Source organism: Lissotriton vulgaris, chromosome 6 (assembly GCF_964263255.1).
Source record: "Lissotriton vulgaris chromosome 6, aLisVul1.2, whole genome shotgun sequence".
NCBI classification, from domain to species: domain Eukaryota; kingdom Metazoa; phylum Chordata; class Amphibia; order Caudata; family Salamandridae; genus Lissotriton; species Lissotriton vulgaris.
In genome coordinates this window covers 1317612384-1317631507 of record NC_141694.1, presented here as the reverse complement: position 1 = coordinate 1317631507, position 19124 = coordinate 1317612384, and the positions used below count along the sequence as shown (strand labels likewise).

The window sequence follows — 19124 nt, the reverse complement described above, 5'->3', positions numbered from 1 at the left end:
CTACCCTTTAGCGGTGATAGTTCACTTCGTGTTTACATTTCTGCTGCTAGTAAAAAAGCGCCTGTTCGATTTCTTCACTGTCTGCAAGATGTGCGGTTAGGCGATTGATTTTGTACAATTTCCAGTCGCACGGCCGGGAATTAGATTGGGCAACAAAATGCAAGGACAAAAGACCATGCTTTGAGGGACATTTTTTTAGCTAAGTGAGCGTCAAGTCAAGTCAAGTCAAGTCATAACATTTATATAGCGCACTACATACCCAGAGGGTTTCAAGGCGCTTAGGGAGGGGAGGTGGATTATTTGTCAAAAATCCACGTTTTAAGCTGCTTTCTGAACGCTAGGTGATTCTGAGTGAGGCGGAGGTAAGAAGGGAGTGAGTTCCATGTTTTGGCAGCAAGGTATGAGAAGGATCTGCCTCCCATGGTGGACTTGTTGATGCGAGGTACAGTGGCGAGGGCTTGGCTGGAGGAGCGAAGTTGGCGGGAGGGGGTGTAGAAGGACAGTCGAGAGTTGAGGCAATCTGGTCCGATGTCGTAGAGTGATTTGTGTTCGTGGGTAAGCAGTCGGAAGGTGATCCTCTTATTGACGGGTAACCAGTGGAGGTCTTTAAGGTGACCAGAGATGTGTTCGTTGCGTGGGATGTCTAATATGAGCCTGGCTGAGGCGTTTTGGATTCGTTGGAGTTTCTTCTGGAGTTTAGCGGTGGTACCTGCGTAGAGGGTGTTTCCGTAGTCCAGTCGGCTCGTGACTAGAGCGTGGGTGACTGTTTTCCTTGTTTCGGAGGGGATCCAGCGAAATGTTTTTCTGAGCATGCGAAGAATGTTGAAGCAGGAAGAGGATACGGCGCTGACTTGTCTGTTCATTGAGAGTGAAGAATCCAGGATGACGCCTAGGTTCCGTGCGTGGTCTGTCGGGATGGGTGCTTTTCCAAGGGCTTCCGGCCACCAAGAGTCGTCCCATGCAGAGGGGGATTTACCTAAGATGAGGACTTCTGTTTTGTCTGAATTCAGTTTCAGACGGCTTTGTTTCATCCATTCGGCGACTTCTTTCATTCCTTCGTGTAGGTTAGTTTTAGCGGTGCTGGGGTCCTTGGTGAGAGATAGGATCAGTTGAGTGTCATCCGCGTAAGAGATGATGTTGAGGTTGTGTTGGCGGGCGATGGCCGCGAGGGGGCTCATGTATACGTTGAAGAGGGTGGGACTGAGTGAGGATCCTTGTGGTACGCCGCAGATGATTTCAGATGCCTCGGACTTGAATGGTGGGAGGCGGACTCTCTGGGTTCTTCCGGTGAGGAACGAGGTGATCCATTCCAGTGCCTTTCCTTGGATTCCGATGTTTCTGAGGCGTTGTAAAAGGGTGCTGTGGCAGACTGTGTCGAAGGCTGCAGAGAGGTCGAGGAGGATGAGGGCGACTGTGTCTCCATTGTCCAGTAGAGTTCGAATGTCGTCTGTTGCTGCGATGAGGGCGGTCTCAGTGCTGTGTTTGGCTCGGAAGCCAGATTGTGAGGGGTCGAGTGATTTGTTGGCTTCGAGGAAGGCGGCAAGCTGTTTGTTGACAGCCTTCTCGATGACTTTGGCCGGGAATGGAAGAAGCGAGATGGGGCGGTAGTTTTTGAGTTCGGTGGGGTCTGCCGTTGGTTTTTTCAGGAGGGCGGTGAGTTCAGCGTGTTTCCAATCTTCTGGGAAGGTAGCGGAGTTGAAGGAGCAGTTGATGACGTCTCGGAGGTGCGGAGCTATGACGGAGTCTGCTTTGTTGAAGATGTGGTGGGGGCATGGGTCTGTGGGGGATCCAGAGTGGATGGAATTCATCAGGCGGATGGTGTCCTCAGTGGAGATTGGGTTCCAGGCGTTGAGGGTGTTGATGGGGGGAAGATGGTCAGCTGGTGGTAGGGTGGGTTGGCTTCCGGGTAGGTTGTCAAAGCTGTTGTGGATGTCAGCAATCTTGTTGTGGAAAAAAGAGGCTAGGGAATCGCAGAGGGTTTGAGAGGGGGTGATGTCGTTGGAGTTGGTCGAGGGGTTGGAAAATTCCTTGACGATGTTGAAAAGTTCCTTGCTGTTGTGGGCGTTGTCGTCAAGTCGATCTTTGAATGCTGTTTTCTTGGCTTTTCGGATCAGTTGGTGGTGAGTACGGATGGCGCTTTTGAAGGCGTCCTTGTTGCTGGTGGATGGGTCTTTTTTCCAGGCCTTTTCAAGGGAGCGGCACAGTTTCTTGGATTTCTTGAGGTCGTCGTTGAACCATGAAGCCTTTTTGATGCCAAGTTTGTGTTGACGTTTTTTCAGTGGTGCTAAGGTGTCGGCGGTGTTGGATAACCAAAGGGTGAGGTTGGAGGCGGCTTCGTTGGCGTTAGAAGAGGGGGCTGGGGAGGTTTGAAGGAGTGATGTGGAGATCTGCTCTGTGGTGATTTTGTTCCAGTTTCTTTGTAGAGTTGGTTGGAGGTGGATGATGGGTTTCGGCTTGTTGTAGGTGAAGTGAACGCAGCTGTGGTCAGTCCAGAGGAGATCTGTAGTGTGGCTGAAGGAGACATGGTTGCTGGAGGTGAAGATGGGGTCGAGAGTGTGACCTGCGATGTGGGTGGGGGAAGTGACCAGTTGTTTAAGTCCGAGGTTGGCGAGGTTGTCCAAGAGGGTGGCGGTGTTGCGGTCGTTGATCTTTTCAAGGTGGAAGTTGAGGTCTCCCAGAAGGATGTAGTCTTTGGAGGGGAGCGCGTGTGGGGTGATGAAGTCCGTGATGTCTTCACTGAATTTTGCGCGTGGCCCTGGTGGTCTGTAGAGGAGGGTGCCTCTGAGTGTGGTCTTGGGGTCGATGTGGATCTGGAAGTGAAGGTGTTCGGAGTTGGCGAGGTTGCCATCAGTCGGTCCAAAGCTGTCAGGCTCCAGTGTTCAGGAAGGTCGAGGGAGTGTGGCTCAATAATCAGAGCGGTCGCCTTTGTCCTGGGAGACCTGGGTTCGCGCTTCAGCCTTGGCGGAAGTGAAAAATCCGAGGTTATGGAGGAACGGTTTATAATTTTTAAAGAATATAATTGTGATCTCAAAGTCTGTCTCCGTGCCGTTTTCTGTGAGAAATCAAATCATTGGTCTGCAAGCTTAGAGTGGACTAGTATATTAAGTTGTTGATTAAATTGGATATTGTCTAACAGTTATAACCTACCTCAAAGAGGGGGCTGGCAAAGTATTGCTCTTCAGCAGCACTAAACACTTAATACACAACCCCGGCACCAAGACTCAGAGATGCAAAAATGCTCCACTGTAACCATACTTTAGAACACTGTGTGGCTAGCACAACAGAATAAAACTCCTGAGCAATGCACTCGCATGCGACCAACACACTGCCAAAGGCCTTACCAATGGCAATGTGTTACTATCAGTGCTAAATGCATCAAAAGTCCCTGAACACTTTACACAGAACTCATGCACTAGATGGCTGCTTGAGTTAATATAATGTGTGTGGCTAATGTCTCTTTCACCTGTATGAAAATGCATGCACCAGAACCCATGCACACTCCGTCACGTTACTTCTCATCCATCACAACGGACCGGAGCAATCAGTGTAGCAGGTTTTGAGATCTGTTCGAAACGAAGAGGACTAGATCTAGCTGCTTGTGCTGCCATCTAGTGGTTTAGAAAAATGTCGTAAATGAATTGTCTAAATGCAAGCCTTTTAGTAATAATTGAGAATTTTCTGCATGGGGAAGACACTGCTTGGAAATAGCCTGCTAGTGATTATAGACGATAAAACACATTACTACCCATGTCCGTGCTGGACCCTGCGGTGCTGGAGCAATTTTAAAGATGTTTTGCCAATAACGTCACCGCACGAAAAGCATAGGGATGGTGGGTAGGGCTTGTGTTAAAACCCTGAAATGCAGCCCCTTTGGAAATCATGTGAAGGCCCCGTGGATTGTTGGTGCTACGTGGGAACTGCACTGCCCCGCACCTCTAGCGTCACCACCACTGGTTTTTGTCGCCTATATGAGGTTTTATGCGCCTCCCAATACCGATTACAACCGGGGGAGATAATGTTGCGCTTTAAATGGCACATTATTCAGATTTGTGACTAGGCCAATCGGGACAAGTCCCGGTGCCAGTAATTAAGCATAGATCCGCCAATAATTTTGTTGCCGGAAGTCGCTGCCAAGGAACGCTAGCAATGCAAAGGGGCTACAAGGAGAAGTTTCTTCGCTCCCTCTTTGTATGCAAGAGCTGTGACCCTGGTCGGATCCTGTAGAGTCTGGAGCCACCCGGCTTCGAACAAACCTGCAGTTGGGGGTGTATTGTTCTGCCCTATTCAACGGTGCAATGGGTTTGAGCTTCTCAATGGCACATGTAATGCGAATATGGACAGTACTGCTGCCGTTAGTCACCTGACCACCTATACCTTTACAAAGACGGCAGTCAGAACAGTTAGTGTCTTGTGTATGCGCATCTGGCATTAAATATATCGCAATGGTCGACAAATAGATTGGTGGTAATTACCCGTCTTAAGGGCAGGGTACCACAGTCACACGATTGGGCATTGTTTTGCCAGGGAGGTGGTGGTGCCATGTAGGGACTCACTATGCGCCGGACTGACACATGTATAAATTACAGATTGTCCAGGTACATTTTAGATACAAGAACACAAGACTGTGCATGGTCCGCTTGTGTATGTTGGTGCACCAGGCACACGTCAAGCCACATTCTTAGGCTCGTGCGGGCATCAAGGGCGGACCATGGTGCGTTGGCCCTTAGCGAATCAATCTTTCCTGGAGCATGGAGGCACGATTGCTACTCAGCCTCTCCGGAGGCATGACCTCGCCTGTTTCTTGCTGTATTTTAGGGCACAGACAACTGGGTTCAACGTGGTGTGCACAGCCCTGTCATGAAGAGACCCCTGTTAGGGCGTTGAACCACACGGTAAAGAGGGTCAACAGCAAAATCAAGAAGCTGTTTCGAACACCTCAACTTCAGAGTATTCCACATGGGTGCATCTGGGGAGATCATTTCTACTTACGGGGTGGGGTCCACTTCACTGAGGCAGGTAATGACCTATTGGTAAGGAACATACTGGCATCGTTGGAAGGTTTTGCGAGGTAGGTATGACCTTTCAGTGTAGGCATTTTGGGGGGGGGGGCAGATAGTCGGTCAACTATGCTGGCCTGTGGCGGTAAGGTCATAATCGGTGAGCAGCAATTTAAGGTCCTTAGGTGGCGGCACCATTATCGAATGGGGTCGCCCAGGGGGAGGGGCCATTGGTCTCTCCTAGAACTTCATGGGCAGGATATCCGCTTGCTTGGAAGGGTGCAGGGGAGGGAGTCACGCTTTCCTCAGGCTGGTAGCCACCCCGCACATACACTATGACGTCATCAAATGGCGCGAGTGTAAGGGCCCTCCTGTTATGGTTAAATGGAGTTCACGGTGCGAACGAGGGTAACCAGGAGAGGTACGTACTCTTCTGGTAACCGGGCCCTTGTTGCGCATGCTCACTCGTACGTGAGTGCGCAGCTGGAAAAAGGATCTGACACCGGTTAGCGACTTTGCCGTAGGCCTCAGAATTTTTGAATGCAAAATTGATAAGTAAGATGTTAGATTTGGTTAGGAACACGCTGCATTAGACATTTGTTAAGGCTAGCCCTTCATACCTGTCTACCTTGCTGTAAATCTAATGTCAGAATTTAGCATTTAATAATTATGTAAATAATGTTTATTTTACCAATTTTTATTTGTTTTCATATTTTAATAAATACGGCCGGGGGGTCACAAGACCCCCTGCCTTCCAAAGAAATCCCTCGCCTGGCTAAATTACTGCAGGGATTGTATGTGGTGTTTGCATGATAGGGAGGGGGTGGTCAGTAGTCCCAGACCATGAGGAAAGGGGGGGTGCTCGGCCCCCACGCACGCATGACTGGGCCCGGCCCCCCCTTCCACTCCTGGTTGGTTATGGGTCCCACCATTGACCCGGAAGCGGTGTGAGTGCTTCCGGGTCAAGGGGAGGGACCAGGAGGGTAGAAAAGGGCTGGGGGCGCGGGAAGCAGCCTCTTGTACCCACGCTCCCCAGGCTCGCTCCTCGCCCCTGCTGCAGGGGCCGCAAAATTTTCCCCACCCACCATCCCTGTTAGCAGAATTTCAGTTTGGACGTTGGTAGGTATCATCGGTGATGGTAGTGAGCGCTGTTGATATGTGTGTATTTTCTTCCTTTGGCCTTTTCCCCTTTTACAGGCAATATTAGTGGAATGTGCACAACTGGTTATGTGGATGTGTAATTACTTGCTTTTCTCCTTAGGCCTTTTTTCCCTTCACAGGTTTCTTAATTGTCGTATTTATTATACTGGTCAGGCGGTAAGGTCATAATCGGTGAGCAGCATTTTAAGGTCCTTAGGGGGCGGCACCATTATCGAATGGGGTCACCCAGGGGGAGGGCCATTGGTCTCTCCTAGAACTTCAGGGGCAGGATATCCGCTTGCTTGGAAGGGTGCGGGGGAGGGAGTCACGCTTTCCTCAGGCTGGTAGCCACCCCGCACATACACTATAACGCCATCAAATGGCGCGAGTGTAAGGGCCCTCCTGTTATGGTTAAATGGAGTTCACGGTACGTACGAGGGTAACCAGGAGAGGTACGTACTCTCCCGGTAACCGGCCCCTTGTTGCGCATGCGCACTCGTACGTGAGTGCGCAGCTGGAAAAAGGATCTGACACTGGTTAGCGACCTTGCCGTAGGCCTCAGAATTTTTGAATGCAAAATTGATAAGTAGGATGTTAGATTTGGTTAGGAACACACTGTATTAGACATTTGTTAAGGCTAGCCCTTCATACCGGTCTACCTTGCTGTAAATCTAATGTTAGAATTTTGCATTTAATAATTATGTAAATAATGTTTATTTTACCAATTTTTATTTGTTTTCATATTTCAATAAATACAGCCTGGGGGTCACAAGACCCCCTGCCTTCCAAAGAAATCCCTTGCCTGGCTAAATTTCTACGGGGATTGTATGTGGTGTTTGCATTATAGGGAAGGGGTGGTCGGTAGTCCCAGACCATGTGTATAGGGTGAATAACGTAGGAGCAAGAACGCAACCCAGGCGAACACCGCGGGTCATGATTTTGTTGTAATCAGCACAGTCTAGCGATCTATCCAGCACTTGTTGTGCAAAGATCTTTTCTTTTGCAGATTGTCAATCAGGCTGACCAGCCTGTAATTTGAGAGGATGCATGCATCACCTTTTTTATAAATAGAAAAAATGTCAGCTCCTCTCCACAATTATGGTATCTCACCCCCTGCCGCTATTGCATTTGACATTAAGTTTATCTAAGTAGTCATTACTAGTGGGTCTGCTTTATATATGTCCCCAGGAATTTTGTCAGGTCCTAGTGTCTTGGCTGGCTACAAAAGAGTGATTGCTCAAGCTGTGTCTTCATAGCTTAGAAGACTGGATTTACTAATTCTGTGCTGGCTAGAGATGGAAAATCAGTTACGGTGGCTGGACCGCCACATGTTGGCGAGTTATTCAGATCTTTTGCAGCGTACAGTTCTGAGAAGTGAGACACCCATCTATCTGGTTAAATATGGTAATGAGAGGTTTTCACTTTTTTCGAATTGGCCTGAGCTACTACACGCCAAAAAGAACACCTGTCTTCTTTAACCAAAGCCTGTTTTATATGGGTGATCTCTTTATAAAAAATCTTATACATCCATCTAAGAATGAATTATGTATATTTAATATAGAAATGGCCATGTCCCTTGTCCCCATGTACTTCAATAAGAAGACCAGGAACAGTTCATATATCTGCGAATATCATTTTTGGTGCGATAGAATGTTTGGCCATGTGACAACGGTAATTGTTGGCTAAACTTGGCTCTGCAACAATTGTATAGCTTGTGTTATTTGTCATTTTCAAGGATTCCCCAGTTAACAGTAGGTTGAGTGGGTTATGGCAACTATCTGCGTGCAAGCCCACTTTCATATATACCATAAGTGACCATAACCTCACGTCTAGGATAACCATCTGTAACACTAGTATGGGAGTCTCTTTTAAATGTGGGAGCCGTTTCAGGGTCTGAAATAGTACAATTACAAGACCTTAACCCTCTGCCAAACGTTACAGAAACTAATTTAAACATAGGTTTTACACCAGTTAGAGTTAGCTGTACATTTTAGCCATACAAAACCATTGAAATTCCCCCGTTATAGTTAGTTGTACTCACTATAACTCGCGCGCCCGCAATCCACTGAAGATGATGTCACATATTACATCATTCATGACATGGTCAGTGACATCACTGATGACATCATCCAGTGAATGTGGTTTGCTTTGATATTTAAATATGTATTATAAATACACTACTTTGCATTGAAGAATGGGTAGATATATAAATATAAATGGGTGGATGGTAGATTTAGTAACAATGTCATTGATTGTTTCCTTGACAAATTTGTAGAGTTTCACTATAATTATTGTGTAGTTATTTAACTGTGTGAAAGTCTTTATTGCTTTGTCTTAATTGGTATGTTAAAGACTATATTTGTTGTGGTTTCTTAACTGAGTATTTGTATGGGAAAATGAATGTGTATGTGGTTTTGCTAAAAAATGTGTGAATAATTCATTCAGTCGATAATAAGGTTCTGACTACATGTTACAACAGTTGTTTTAGTGAGTGTTTATGTTTATAGGTGTGGTGGTGATGAAAAATATCTCTCAATAGTATATCTCTATTAAATTTGAATAAAAAAAACAGTACATGTTACAGTAATATCTAATTAAGTGAGCTTAAGAATTAGTGATCGTATGAGTCACTATATGGATAACTGTATATTTTTAATAGTTATTTTATATTACATTAAGTGAATAGAGGAATATATAAAGTGGTTTTCGTATATGTGTGTAGGTGAGTACATGTTAATATGATCCATTCTTTGCATAAGTCAATAAGATGTTTTTATAAGCGAATACAATGTATCTTGGTTTTTTAATGTTGAAATAGGCATAGAAGTATATTTGTTAGTGTTCTATTAATTATTCACTGCATATAACACTGAATCTATAGGTAAGTGATTAGATGTGTATTTAGATCTAGGATTCACTGAGTGGGTGTTTAGAAAGTACCATTGGTGTGTCAATGGTTTCAAATAGGGCACGTTCTATTTTACATTGATGAAAAATATTATAGTAGTGTATGATGAGGTGTATTTCATTACCACATGGATGATGTCATCAGTGATGTCATCTGAGTTGTCATCAGTGATGTCACTGACCATGTCATGAATGATGTAATATGTGACATCATCAGCAGTGGATAGCGGGCGCGCGAGTTATAGTGAGTACAACTAACTATAACAGGGGAATTTCAATGGTTTTGTATGACTAAAATGTACAGCTAACTATAACTGGTGTAAAACCTATGTCTTTTTCAGTAAATTTCTAAGGTTTTTTAAATGCAAATTCCTAACTATAACATATGTCATACCTATGTTTTTTTTAGTGAATTTCAAAGGTTTTTTGAATGCTAATTTCTAACTATAACGTGTGTCAAACCTATGTTTTTTCAGTGAATATATATATATATATATATATATATATATATATAGATACACGGCGAGACACCATGAAATGCGAGATTTAGTTTTGCGCAATTTATGTTTTCATTTATTTAAATCACGAATGTCAGTAAACATGCTCGAAATTATTGTCAGCATCTACTGGGGCTTAATGAAGTAGGATAGCCCTTACATTGTACATTAACTCAAAACGTGACGTACACTGTGAACAACTTCCAATATGGTGGAATAATTTGTTGTCCCTTGTTTGTTTCGCCCACTGATCACGAGTGAACGCTGTTAAAAACATGGCGCTCGCCATCAATGTTTGTAACATTGAGGAAGGCGGAGCGCCGAAACGCGTCTGTTGCAAACTTTAATAAATTAACTAAAAACGACCCCCGGAGTGCGTGGTTTCTTTCCTCTGCGAAAGTCTGGTGGAAACCGTGAGCTGAATATATATATATATATATATATATATTTACTTACACACACCTATATAAACATAAATGTATAAATGTATTTAAATACCTGCAATGTAAAAGACTCCTGAAGTACAGGGTATGAAAACTTACCATGCAATGTAACCACTCCAGGCATAAAAACTAAAATGTAATGACTCCTGTTTTCATCACTGCAATGAAACAGTATCACACAGCAGTGCCGTATGATTGCTCTAAATACATATTTACCCATTCATATGCTGAATAGCTTTATAAGATTTTAAAAATCAAACATGTCTACAGGGCAATTTTATACCACAGTCTTTAAAAATAATCAGGTAATTAATGATATTATAATAAAATGAAATAAATAAGTACACTTATTGGTGTTGTTTTTAATTTGAATGCAATATTGATTCTAATTCAATCTTGTACATACCCACCAATCAAAATATCAAACAAGACAAACAGCATACATACAAATACAAAAATATAATTAATGTACAGATGACAACCTACCCAGTAATTATTATTTCAGGATAGCTCTGAGTTCCCAAACCCCAATTACCTCCACTGATTGGCCATTCCTGAAAGTGAAAATACAGAGTAAACAGAAAAACAGAACCAATTTCTGCAAACATCATTATGTTAAAAAAAAAAGAATGTACTTATCAGTCAGTACCTTTTTACTGTAACCTTGACGTTTTTGCCTAGCCCCAACGGAATAAAGTGCAGGTATAAGGTCCACAGGGCAATCAGCAAAATACTCACAACACGTAACAGGAGATTCATGAATACTCAACGGGTAAGGGTTCTCAAATATGGGATACCTACAAAACAAGGAAAATCAATGCTTAGCTAATAAAAATCAAGTTAAACCAAACATCATGATCTAATGAATATTATTTCTAACACATACAAGACGTTTTATGTATGCAAATCAGTGGTCACTGGTGAGCGGCGCTGAATAAGTAGGTAATAAAATGAGTATATCCATGAAAAATGTATTCTGATACAGTAGTAGTATTAATTTGCAAAAAGTCTGTTATGAATAACAACAAAATAAGGAAATAAAATGTGTTTGGTCCAATGTGCAGAAACCACAGAATCAAGCAAAATTATTAAAAGCTTTAAACTTACACAAACTTTCGGTTATGATTTTTTTTACCCAGAAATTACAAACACTTATAAAGAATAGCAGGCGTGGATACACAAAACGACCCATCTGGAGATGGTGTACGGCCTGACCGTTCATGGTGCCCTCGTACCCAACAAAAGATGGTCATCCACCCGGAACGGTTTGGTGCGATCCAGATAAAAAGAAAGTGTACGTTTTGGGTCCAGACAGTGGAACCTATCTTCCTCTTTTGGAGGATGCGGAGGGGGAAAGAAGGTAGGCAAAGTGATGGTTTGCCCAATGTGAAAGGAGGTGACAACCTTAGGAAGGAAGGATGGACGAGCCCTGATGGCAACTTTGTCCGGATGCACAGACAAAAAAGGAGGCTTTGATGAAAGGGTCTGGAGCTCACTCACCCTTCTGGTGGATGTGATGGCCACCAGGAATGCAGTGTTAAGAGTTAAAAGCCTCAATAGACAGTTGGGAGGCGGCTAAAAGGGAGCACGCATTAAATAGGTTAAGACCAGATTTAAGCCCCGCTGAGGCATAACAAAGAGAATAGGAGGGAAGAGATGCGTTATGCCTTTTAAGAAACTGTTTACAACCGGGCACTTGAAGAGTGACGGCTGTTCAGGAAGCAGAAGAAAGGCAGAAATGGCGGAAAGATAGCCCTTGATAGTGCCCAGAGCAGAGCACTGCTGGGCCAAAGAGAGAAGGAACAAGAGAACCTCAGAAAGAGGGGCAGAAAGGGGATCCACAGCCTTTGCTGTGCACCATGCCACAATTTTGTTCCACCAGCATGCGTATACCATCTTAGTGGAGGGACGCCTGGCTGACAAGATTACATCAAAAACTTCTGGAGGCAAGTCAAATGACGTCAACTGCCGCCGCTCAATCTCCACACAAGTAGGTTGAGGCTGGACACGCTCGAGTGGAGGACCTTTCCTGGCTGCTGCAACAGAAGACCCTCCCAAAGACGCAGTCTGATCGGAGGATCGATGGCCATGTTGAGCAGCTCGGGATACAGGGTTCTTCGTGCCCAATCCAGAGCCTTAAGAATGACTTTGGCCCGGTTGCGCTTGATCTTCTTCAGCACTATGGGCAGAAGTGGTGTAGGTGGAAAGGCGAACAACTGACCTCAACTCCACTCGTGATAAAAAGCATCGCCTAGCGAGTGCCGCCTTGGAAATGCCAAAGCTCAGAATTGCGATATTACACGTTCTCTTCAGTGGCAAATAGATCTAACCAAGGCTCTCTCTGCTGTTGAAAGAGACCTTGCACCACCTGCGAGTTAAGATGCCATTCGTGATCCATCATGCACCAGCGACTAAGTTCGTCCGCCCTGGTGTTCAGGGAACCTGTCAGGTGTTGAACCACCAGGGAAATGCCCTGATGTTCCAGCCATGTCCAGAGGCGAAGGGCCTCCTGACATAGGGTCCACGACCCCACCCGCCCTGTTTGCTGCAGTACCACATGGCGGTGGTGTTGTCTGTGAACACTTGCACTACTCTTCCCCGGACAGAGGGATGGAATGCCTTCACTGCAAGACGAATCACCCGGAGCTCTAGAAGGTTGATGTGGAGCCCGGACACCGCTAGAGACCAGAGGTTTCCAATCTCCACCTCTCCCATAAGGCCGCCCCATCCCTGAAGGGACGCATTCGTCACCACTGTGTGCTCTGGTTGGGGAAGAGAGAGGGATCTGCCATTGACCCAATCCTGCCTCGTGAGCCGCCACTGCAGTTGACGTGCAGTGCTCTCAGAGATCTGGACGCAGTTAGACAGATTCCCCTGATGCTGCCCCCACTGGAACTTCAGGTCCCACTGCAGAGCCCGCATATGCCACCTGGCATGATCGAACAGCAGGATGCAGGAGGCCATGAGGGCCAGCAGCCTCAGAGCCATCCTGATCGAAATCCGGGATAGAGGCTGAAATATTGAATCATAGCCCTAATATCCCGACTCGCTGTTCGGGAGGATAAACCCGAAATTGCAGTGTCCAGAAATGCTCCGATAAAGAGGTGCTTCTGAGAGGGGATCAGGTGTGACTTCGGCATATTGATGGAGACCCCCAGCGAATGCAGGTAGTCGGCCGCAGTCTAGAGGTGGGAAACAACAGTCTGGTGTAGGACCGCCTTCAACAGCCAGTCGTCGAGATAGGGGTAGACTGGAACACCTGACCTACCGTGAACTGCAGGTAACACCGATGGGCCAGCAGGACAGGGATGTGAAAATAAGCCCCCTGCAAGTCCAACGCTATCAACCAGTCTCCACAGTCGAGAGCAGACAAGACCTGAGCAAGCGTAAACATTTTGAACTTTTCCTTCCGGAGGAAGCGGTTGACGTTCCTGAGATCCAAGATAGGACCCAGGCCCTTGTCCTTCTTAGGCACCAGAAAGTAGTGGGAGTAATAACCACGACCTACTTCTGGAACAGGAACGCACATGATGGCTCCCTTGCCCAGGAGAGCCATAACTTCCTGTTGGAGAAGGCCCAGGTGATCCTCCAACATGCAGTGGTAGGTACTGTGCTGGCATGGCAAGAGGGGTAGCCTTGAAGGGGAGGGAGTAGCCTCTTCTGACTAGGAAGGCTTGGAGGCTGCTGCAGAGGGGGGGGGGGGGCTACACTGGCCCACCAGCTGGCCGCCAGAACTACAACAATGGTTCCCTCGTCCCCATCTGCGTGAAGGTTGGGGAACTTGCGTAAGACTGTAGCTCTGGGCAGAACGTAGTGGGGCACCCCTTCCGTAGCCACTAAAGGGGCGAAAAGCAGACTGAGCAAGGCGCCTGGAGAGGCCAAGGACTTGGCCGTAGCCCGTGAGTCCTTCAAATGCTCTAGAGCGCTGTCCGCTCTGTTGGCAAAAAGGCGACAGGCATCAAAGGGCCTGTCCATTAGAGTGTTCTGGACATCCCGAGAAAAGCCAGTCGATCTCATCCAGGCGTAGAGTCCAAGGGATTCAGACTTGGAAATCTTCCTGCCTAGAGAGTCGGCAGTATCCAGCCTACAACGGATGGCATCCCCCAGTTTCTCTCTCCATTCCTGTTCATAATCCAACTGGTCAGTCAGCGTGTCACCTGACCCCTCCCAGTCCTCCTCTTCCTCCTCCTCTGGGTGCCAATATGGCACAAAAGGGACCTTAGGAGTGAACAGGGGCACAAAAACCCCTTGCTGCGCCAGATCCGGCGTCAAACGAAACCGGTCCGGCTGTGAGGCCACATCAGGATGGAGCCGGGGTTGACGCCGGCCGGGGGCCCGACCGACGTCGAATGCGGTAGTGGGGCCGGAGGAAGCGGCGCCGGTGGAGGCAAAAGGATAACTGTCGCTGATCCGGATCCAGGCCTGGGATCCAAGGGGGGCCTGGGGCGCTGGCGCAGAAGGCCTAGGCCCCCAACCGAGTCCGCGGGGCACGAAGGTGCGCCGGCGATTCGGGCTGCCCATAGATGGTGTGCATCGCCTCGTAAAACTTACTAAGCTGGGCAGGAATTGCTTCGGGTCCCGGGAAGAGAGGGAAACTCAGAGTCGACTCTTCAGGCTCCGCATGCGGAGCTGCGGGAGGGGCACCGCCCGCATCCCTTGTCGCGTCAGCAAACCGACGGGAAGAAGTCAAAGAGCAACAATGCTTAGAAGACTTAGAAAAATGGCGATGGCTCTACGACTGGTCCCCCTCACGACAGGGACATCGAACAGCGCGAAGCCGACTGCAAAGCATTCAAAGCCATGGACCGGCAGTCGGAGCACGACTTGGGGTTGTGGTCGAGCTCCAGGCAAAAGAGGCACACGCAGTGCGGATCTGTAACCGACATCAGTCGACAACAGGATCCGTAAGCCTTGAAGCCGGGCATCCCTACGTGCACCAGGAGTCGTAGACTCAAAAAAGACGCTTAAAAAAGTTCCGTCAAAAAGTGACTGGAGGTATCGCTCTCTCTGGATCTGCGCTGGGTGACGCAGAAAAAGAAAGAACTGATGTAAGTGAGTGAGGGCAGCATCTAAGTAGCTACTGCGACGTCATCCCGGCGACACAAAGCCAAAGACTAACGCAGAGCAGACCAACACCACCTTCCGACGCACAGAGGTACTGCTGACGAAAAAACTTTCCGGATCCAGTCTGCCGCCTGGGGGTAATTCCAAAGTAAGGAATCTATAACTAACTGTTTCTGTCAGATATTGTTTTCACTTCATTACCACAGTTATTTTCTCGTCCTGGAGTGATTAACATCATTTCAGCTAACTACTGAGGCATGTCTGTTGGTAATTGTTCAGATAAAAAAAATACCTTTTTTCTCCCAGTATCTCAATTTAGAGCTATCACTTTATGAATTGTTATCTAGGTTCCGATATGCATTTTCCCCACCATCTTCACAAATTCAAAGAAAGCAGCTTAAATAATCTTTGTCATTTAGTGCAATTGACGTCTGAATTTAAATGTTTCCTCGACTAGCATTCCCTTCTCTGTAAAAGCTTACCAGAGCCCTTAACATTAGGGGACTTTAATACCAACTCACTTATTTAAAATGTATGAGCGCAATTCACAAAGACTTGTGTATGCCTAGATGTGACATACTCGAGAAATATGTTGCAGCAAAATCTATGTGAATTCGGTCTTATATGGAGAAATTTAATAATGAGCTTTGCTACTATTGGACACATTTGAAAGTATGTCTGCCATTTAAATGGTTGACTTATGCTCTATGATTCAAGTTATCAATTTGTGTTATTTTCCCTACATGTATCTGACCACACTAAGAGCTTACAAAGATACCACGTTCATTGAGGATATCATTTCTGTATGTTGTATTATATTGTCACATGGGTAGCAGCCCAAATGCACAAACGTCATTATTCTTGGTTTCTTCAATATACACTGTAAGAAATTATTTTTTACTTTATTTTGCCTCAATCAGAATTTCTTTAACATTGCTTTTATCTGGATATATTACCATCCATTTCTCTTTTCATTTTAAACGCTTCAGCTCTACTCCTTAATTTTATGATGGACTCTTAACTATTTACTAAAGAGTCATAAGTATTGTATAATTCCCCTGATCATTTTTTTTGTCCACACTCTAGAGCCTCCCTCCTTAAGTTGTTCTCATCTCAGTTGTTTCTTTAAACAGTTTCTCACAGCTCTTTCTTTGTCTGAATTTATTCCACATTGCACAAACCATTAAATACAGTCTTTACTAGACCATAAGTTGTTGTCTGACATTTTCACATACAAATCTGCGACAAACATTCCACTAGTTATGTTGACCACAGCTTCAAGACTTTGTATGGCCAACTGTCAATGTCAAAAGTTTAGTGAGATACATGTCTTTTGATTATCCAACAAAGTCTTACACCTCTTTGTGTCCACCCTCCCATGGGGCAAACACTTCACCTGAACATTCTCCATTGTACTGTTTTAATTTTTATCTCAAATGTTCTTTACTAGTCGGTTTTCAAACATGCACGTAAATATGTTAGTATATGCAGGTGCTATATTGTTGCACAATGACAATATGTATTAGCAGCTTTTATATGTATCAAAGCTTTTTTGTGATAATCCGTCTTATTTTATAACTACAGCAGCTACACCCATGTTACCTTCTTTTATTAGGTTATTTGTGTTTTTACACTATTTTTCAATTATTGTTTGTTCTTGCCACATTACAATTCTTATGTGGTGTTTCGTGAAATCAGTAATAGGATTAGTCACTGAACATAAAAGGTACTTTTAGCCAGCTTTGCAGTTCAAATATTGCTTTTCCTGTTGGATGGGTTGCTCAGGTGAATTTTAGAAATGATAATTGGAATTTTCTGATAAATCCGAAGGCATCCATATATACTCAAGTTGAACAAACTGAACCAGGTAGTCTGACAAGCCATGATAAAGGACAATCCTTTTTTTCCACCCTTGCCCCCTGCTTTGTCAGTTGATGAACCACTTTCATACCTTTGGTAACACCTTACCTGGTAGAGACAGGATCTAGTCGCAGATTCCTTACCTTTGCACATTGGTAAAGGGCGTCATGTGACTCAGTAGTGAAGTTGATCAGCGGATGCAACATCAATAGAGTCCCTATATGTCCCTTCCCGACAGGCTGATGTCAGGTTCTGCTATTCCGGGCTTTTAACACAAATCCGGAAGCAGTTCCTAAGGCTGTTTTTGGCCTCCTTCAACCGTTTTGTCAAACGGAACAGTGTGCCTTTAAACTTCTCTCATGTCCTGAGTTCAAGCCTTGTGGATCCTGTGGATGGCAAATATTTGTATGAGGTGCCTGGGGGAGCACCATGACTCTGAGGACTGCGACTCTAGTCATCAAGTTTGCCCACATTTTCTATGGGAACATCGTATGAAGCTCTTAGCAGCACGGATGTCCAAGTCTTGCAAGACTTCCTGTCGACCACTATTCTCTTCAAGCTCCACGGACTGACTGGGGGCCCGCTCCAGGAGCCATTCCTGTGGAAGTCACTCTCCATTGACATCCTGAGGTAAGTCAAGACGCAGGCAGTAGAAGGGGCAGTATCCGCCGGCCACGCCGTGTAAAGATTCTGTCTCACATGCCTCATCCTGGATCTTTTGTTGCAGAGTAGGTACACAAGTCCACCCTGCGCGGGGGGCGAAGCTTAGCCGCCTAAGATGGCGGATCGTTTTCCCTAGAGCTCCAACTGCCGGCCCACGCTTGATGCAGCAAATGGTGTCCCCTTCCCTGATACAGGGGCCTAAGAGTTTGGAATTGGCTGTCCGAACACCCCGGGGCGGCCCTGACCCGCCCGAGGTGCCCGAATAAGGTCCCCGTGAGGACCGCGGCGCTCCGCTGTCGCTCCCCGGCCGGTCAAAATGGCGGCCTCCGGGTGGAGTGACGGCGCCTGAGTGCCCCCGAGCCTGGGACGCCGGAATCCCCTGCCGAAGCACCCACGCTGGACAAGAAGGTGAGGAGGCGGCGCTAGGAAGGCGGCGGCCCGACTCATCCCGTGACTTCAGACACCCAGCGTGGAGGGGCCGGCCCGACCCGAGGGAGCCACGCAGCCGGGCGCGGCCCGCCCTCACCAGACCGCACCACCACTGTCGCGGCTTGCCAATGCCGGGCGGAACAAAGCACAGGCACACACAGCTACGAGCGTGGAGAGACTGGGGGTGATCGGAGGGCAGAGAACACGCCAGGCCCCCCCCCTTCTTCGTGCAGCATTCACTAAACCCCCCGCCTGCCTCATAGCCCCGACCGTGAAGACTGACAGCGGGGAGAAGACGCATGGAGCCACTCACCGTGTAACGCCGCGCCCTTCAGAGACTGGGACACAGGAACACGCTGCCATCTCACACAATCAGCGGCCGCCAGGCTATGCACACCAGGCAGCGCTGAGAGGAGGTGCGCTAGACCTGCAGACGTGGGAACAACAGTAACAGCCTCGTGGGGAACGGATGACAACCTCCCCCCCACGTGAGGCCCTGACGAGTCCCAAAGAGGTACATACCTCTGCCTTGGGCATCCACGGCGGTAGCAGTTGACCCGCCGACCAAGAGGGACCCGGGCCGCACCACTGGGTGCCGAGTGCTGGCCCTCCAGTCAACCGGATCGCGCTTCACCTGCTCCTCGCCCCTACTACACAGTCCGGGAACGCAGAGAAAGAAACGCGCTGACGAACACAGGCCACCAGAAGACGGCCGCCAATCTCGATGGCTGCCGTGTGAGACCCTCCTCGCTCCTTGTGTAGACCTACCAGGATCCAGAAGACTCACTGGTATCGGTGGCGACTTCGGTGGGGTACACGTCCCCCCCCCCACCCCCATAGTGCAGTGTCGACTGCCGGGACACAGGGTGCCCCCTAAAGGCATCGAACCGACCAGGCCACTAGCCCGAGATTCTGCTGTCGCCCACGTGGTACCTCACAAGACGTCCATATCCCCCTGCAATGAGTCGCAGAGCGCAGGGAGCCTCAACCAGCACAGATCAACAAAAGATGTTGCTTCCATCGTCCAGCCCGGCTGCATCGCGGGACGGACAAGATAACGCTGACCCAGTTCCAGAAAACTTGACCAAGTGCTCGCTGCAATAGAACACTCCAGGGTGACGATG

At 47.1% G+C, this 19124-nt stretch overlaps 1 protein-coding gene across 5 annotated transcripts in view; it reads right to left on the bottom strand.

The window, feature by feature from the left end:
- STXBP5 (syntaxin binding protein 5) overlaps positions 1-19124 on the bottom strand; it is a 1242391-nt gene that overhangs the window by 518263 nt on the left and 705004 nt on the right. For all 5 annotated transcript variants that reach the window (XM_086927454.1, XM_086927457.1, XM_086927456.1 and 2 more), the window contains exons 12-13: positions 10634-10781; positions 10471-10538 (exon numbers count right to left, since the gene is read on the bottom strand). In XM_086927454.1, the coding sequence (XP_086783580.1) occupies positions 10471-10538; positions 10634-10781 (216 nt within the window). The remainder of the gene's footprint in view (positions 1-10470; positions 10539-10633; positions 10782-19124) is intronic.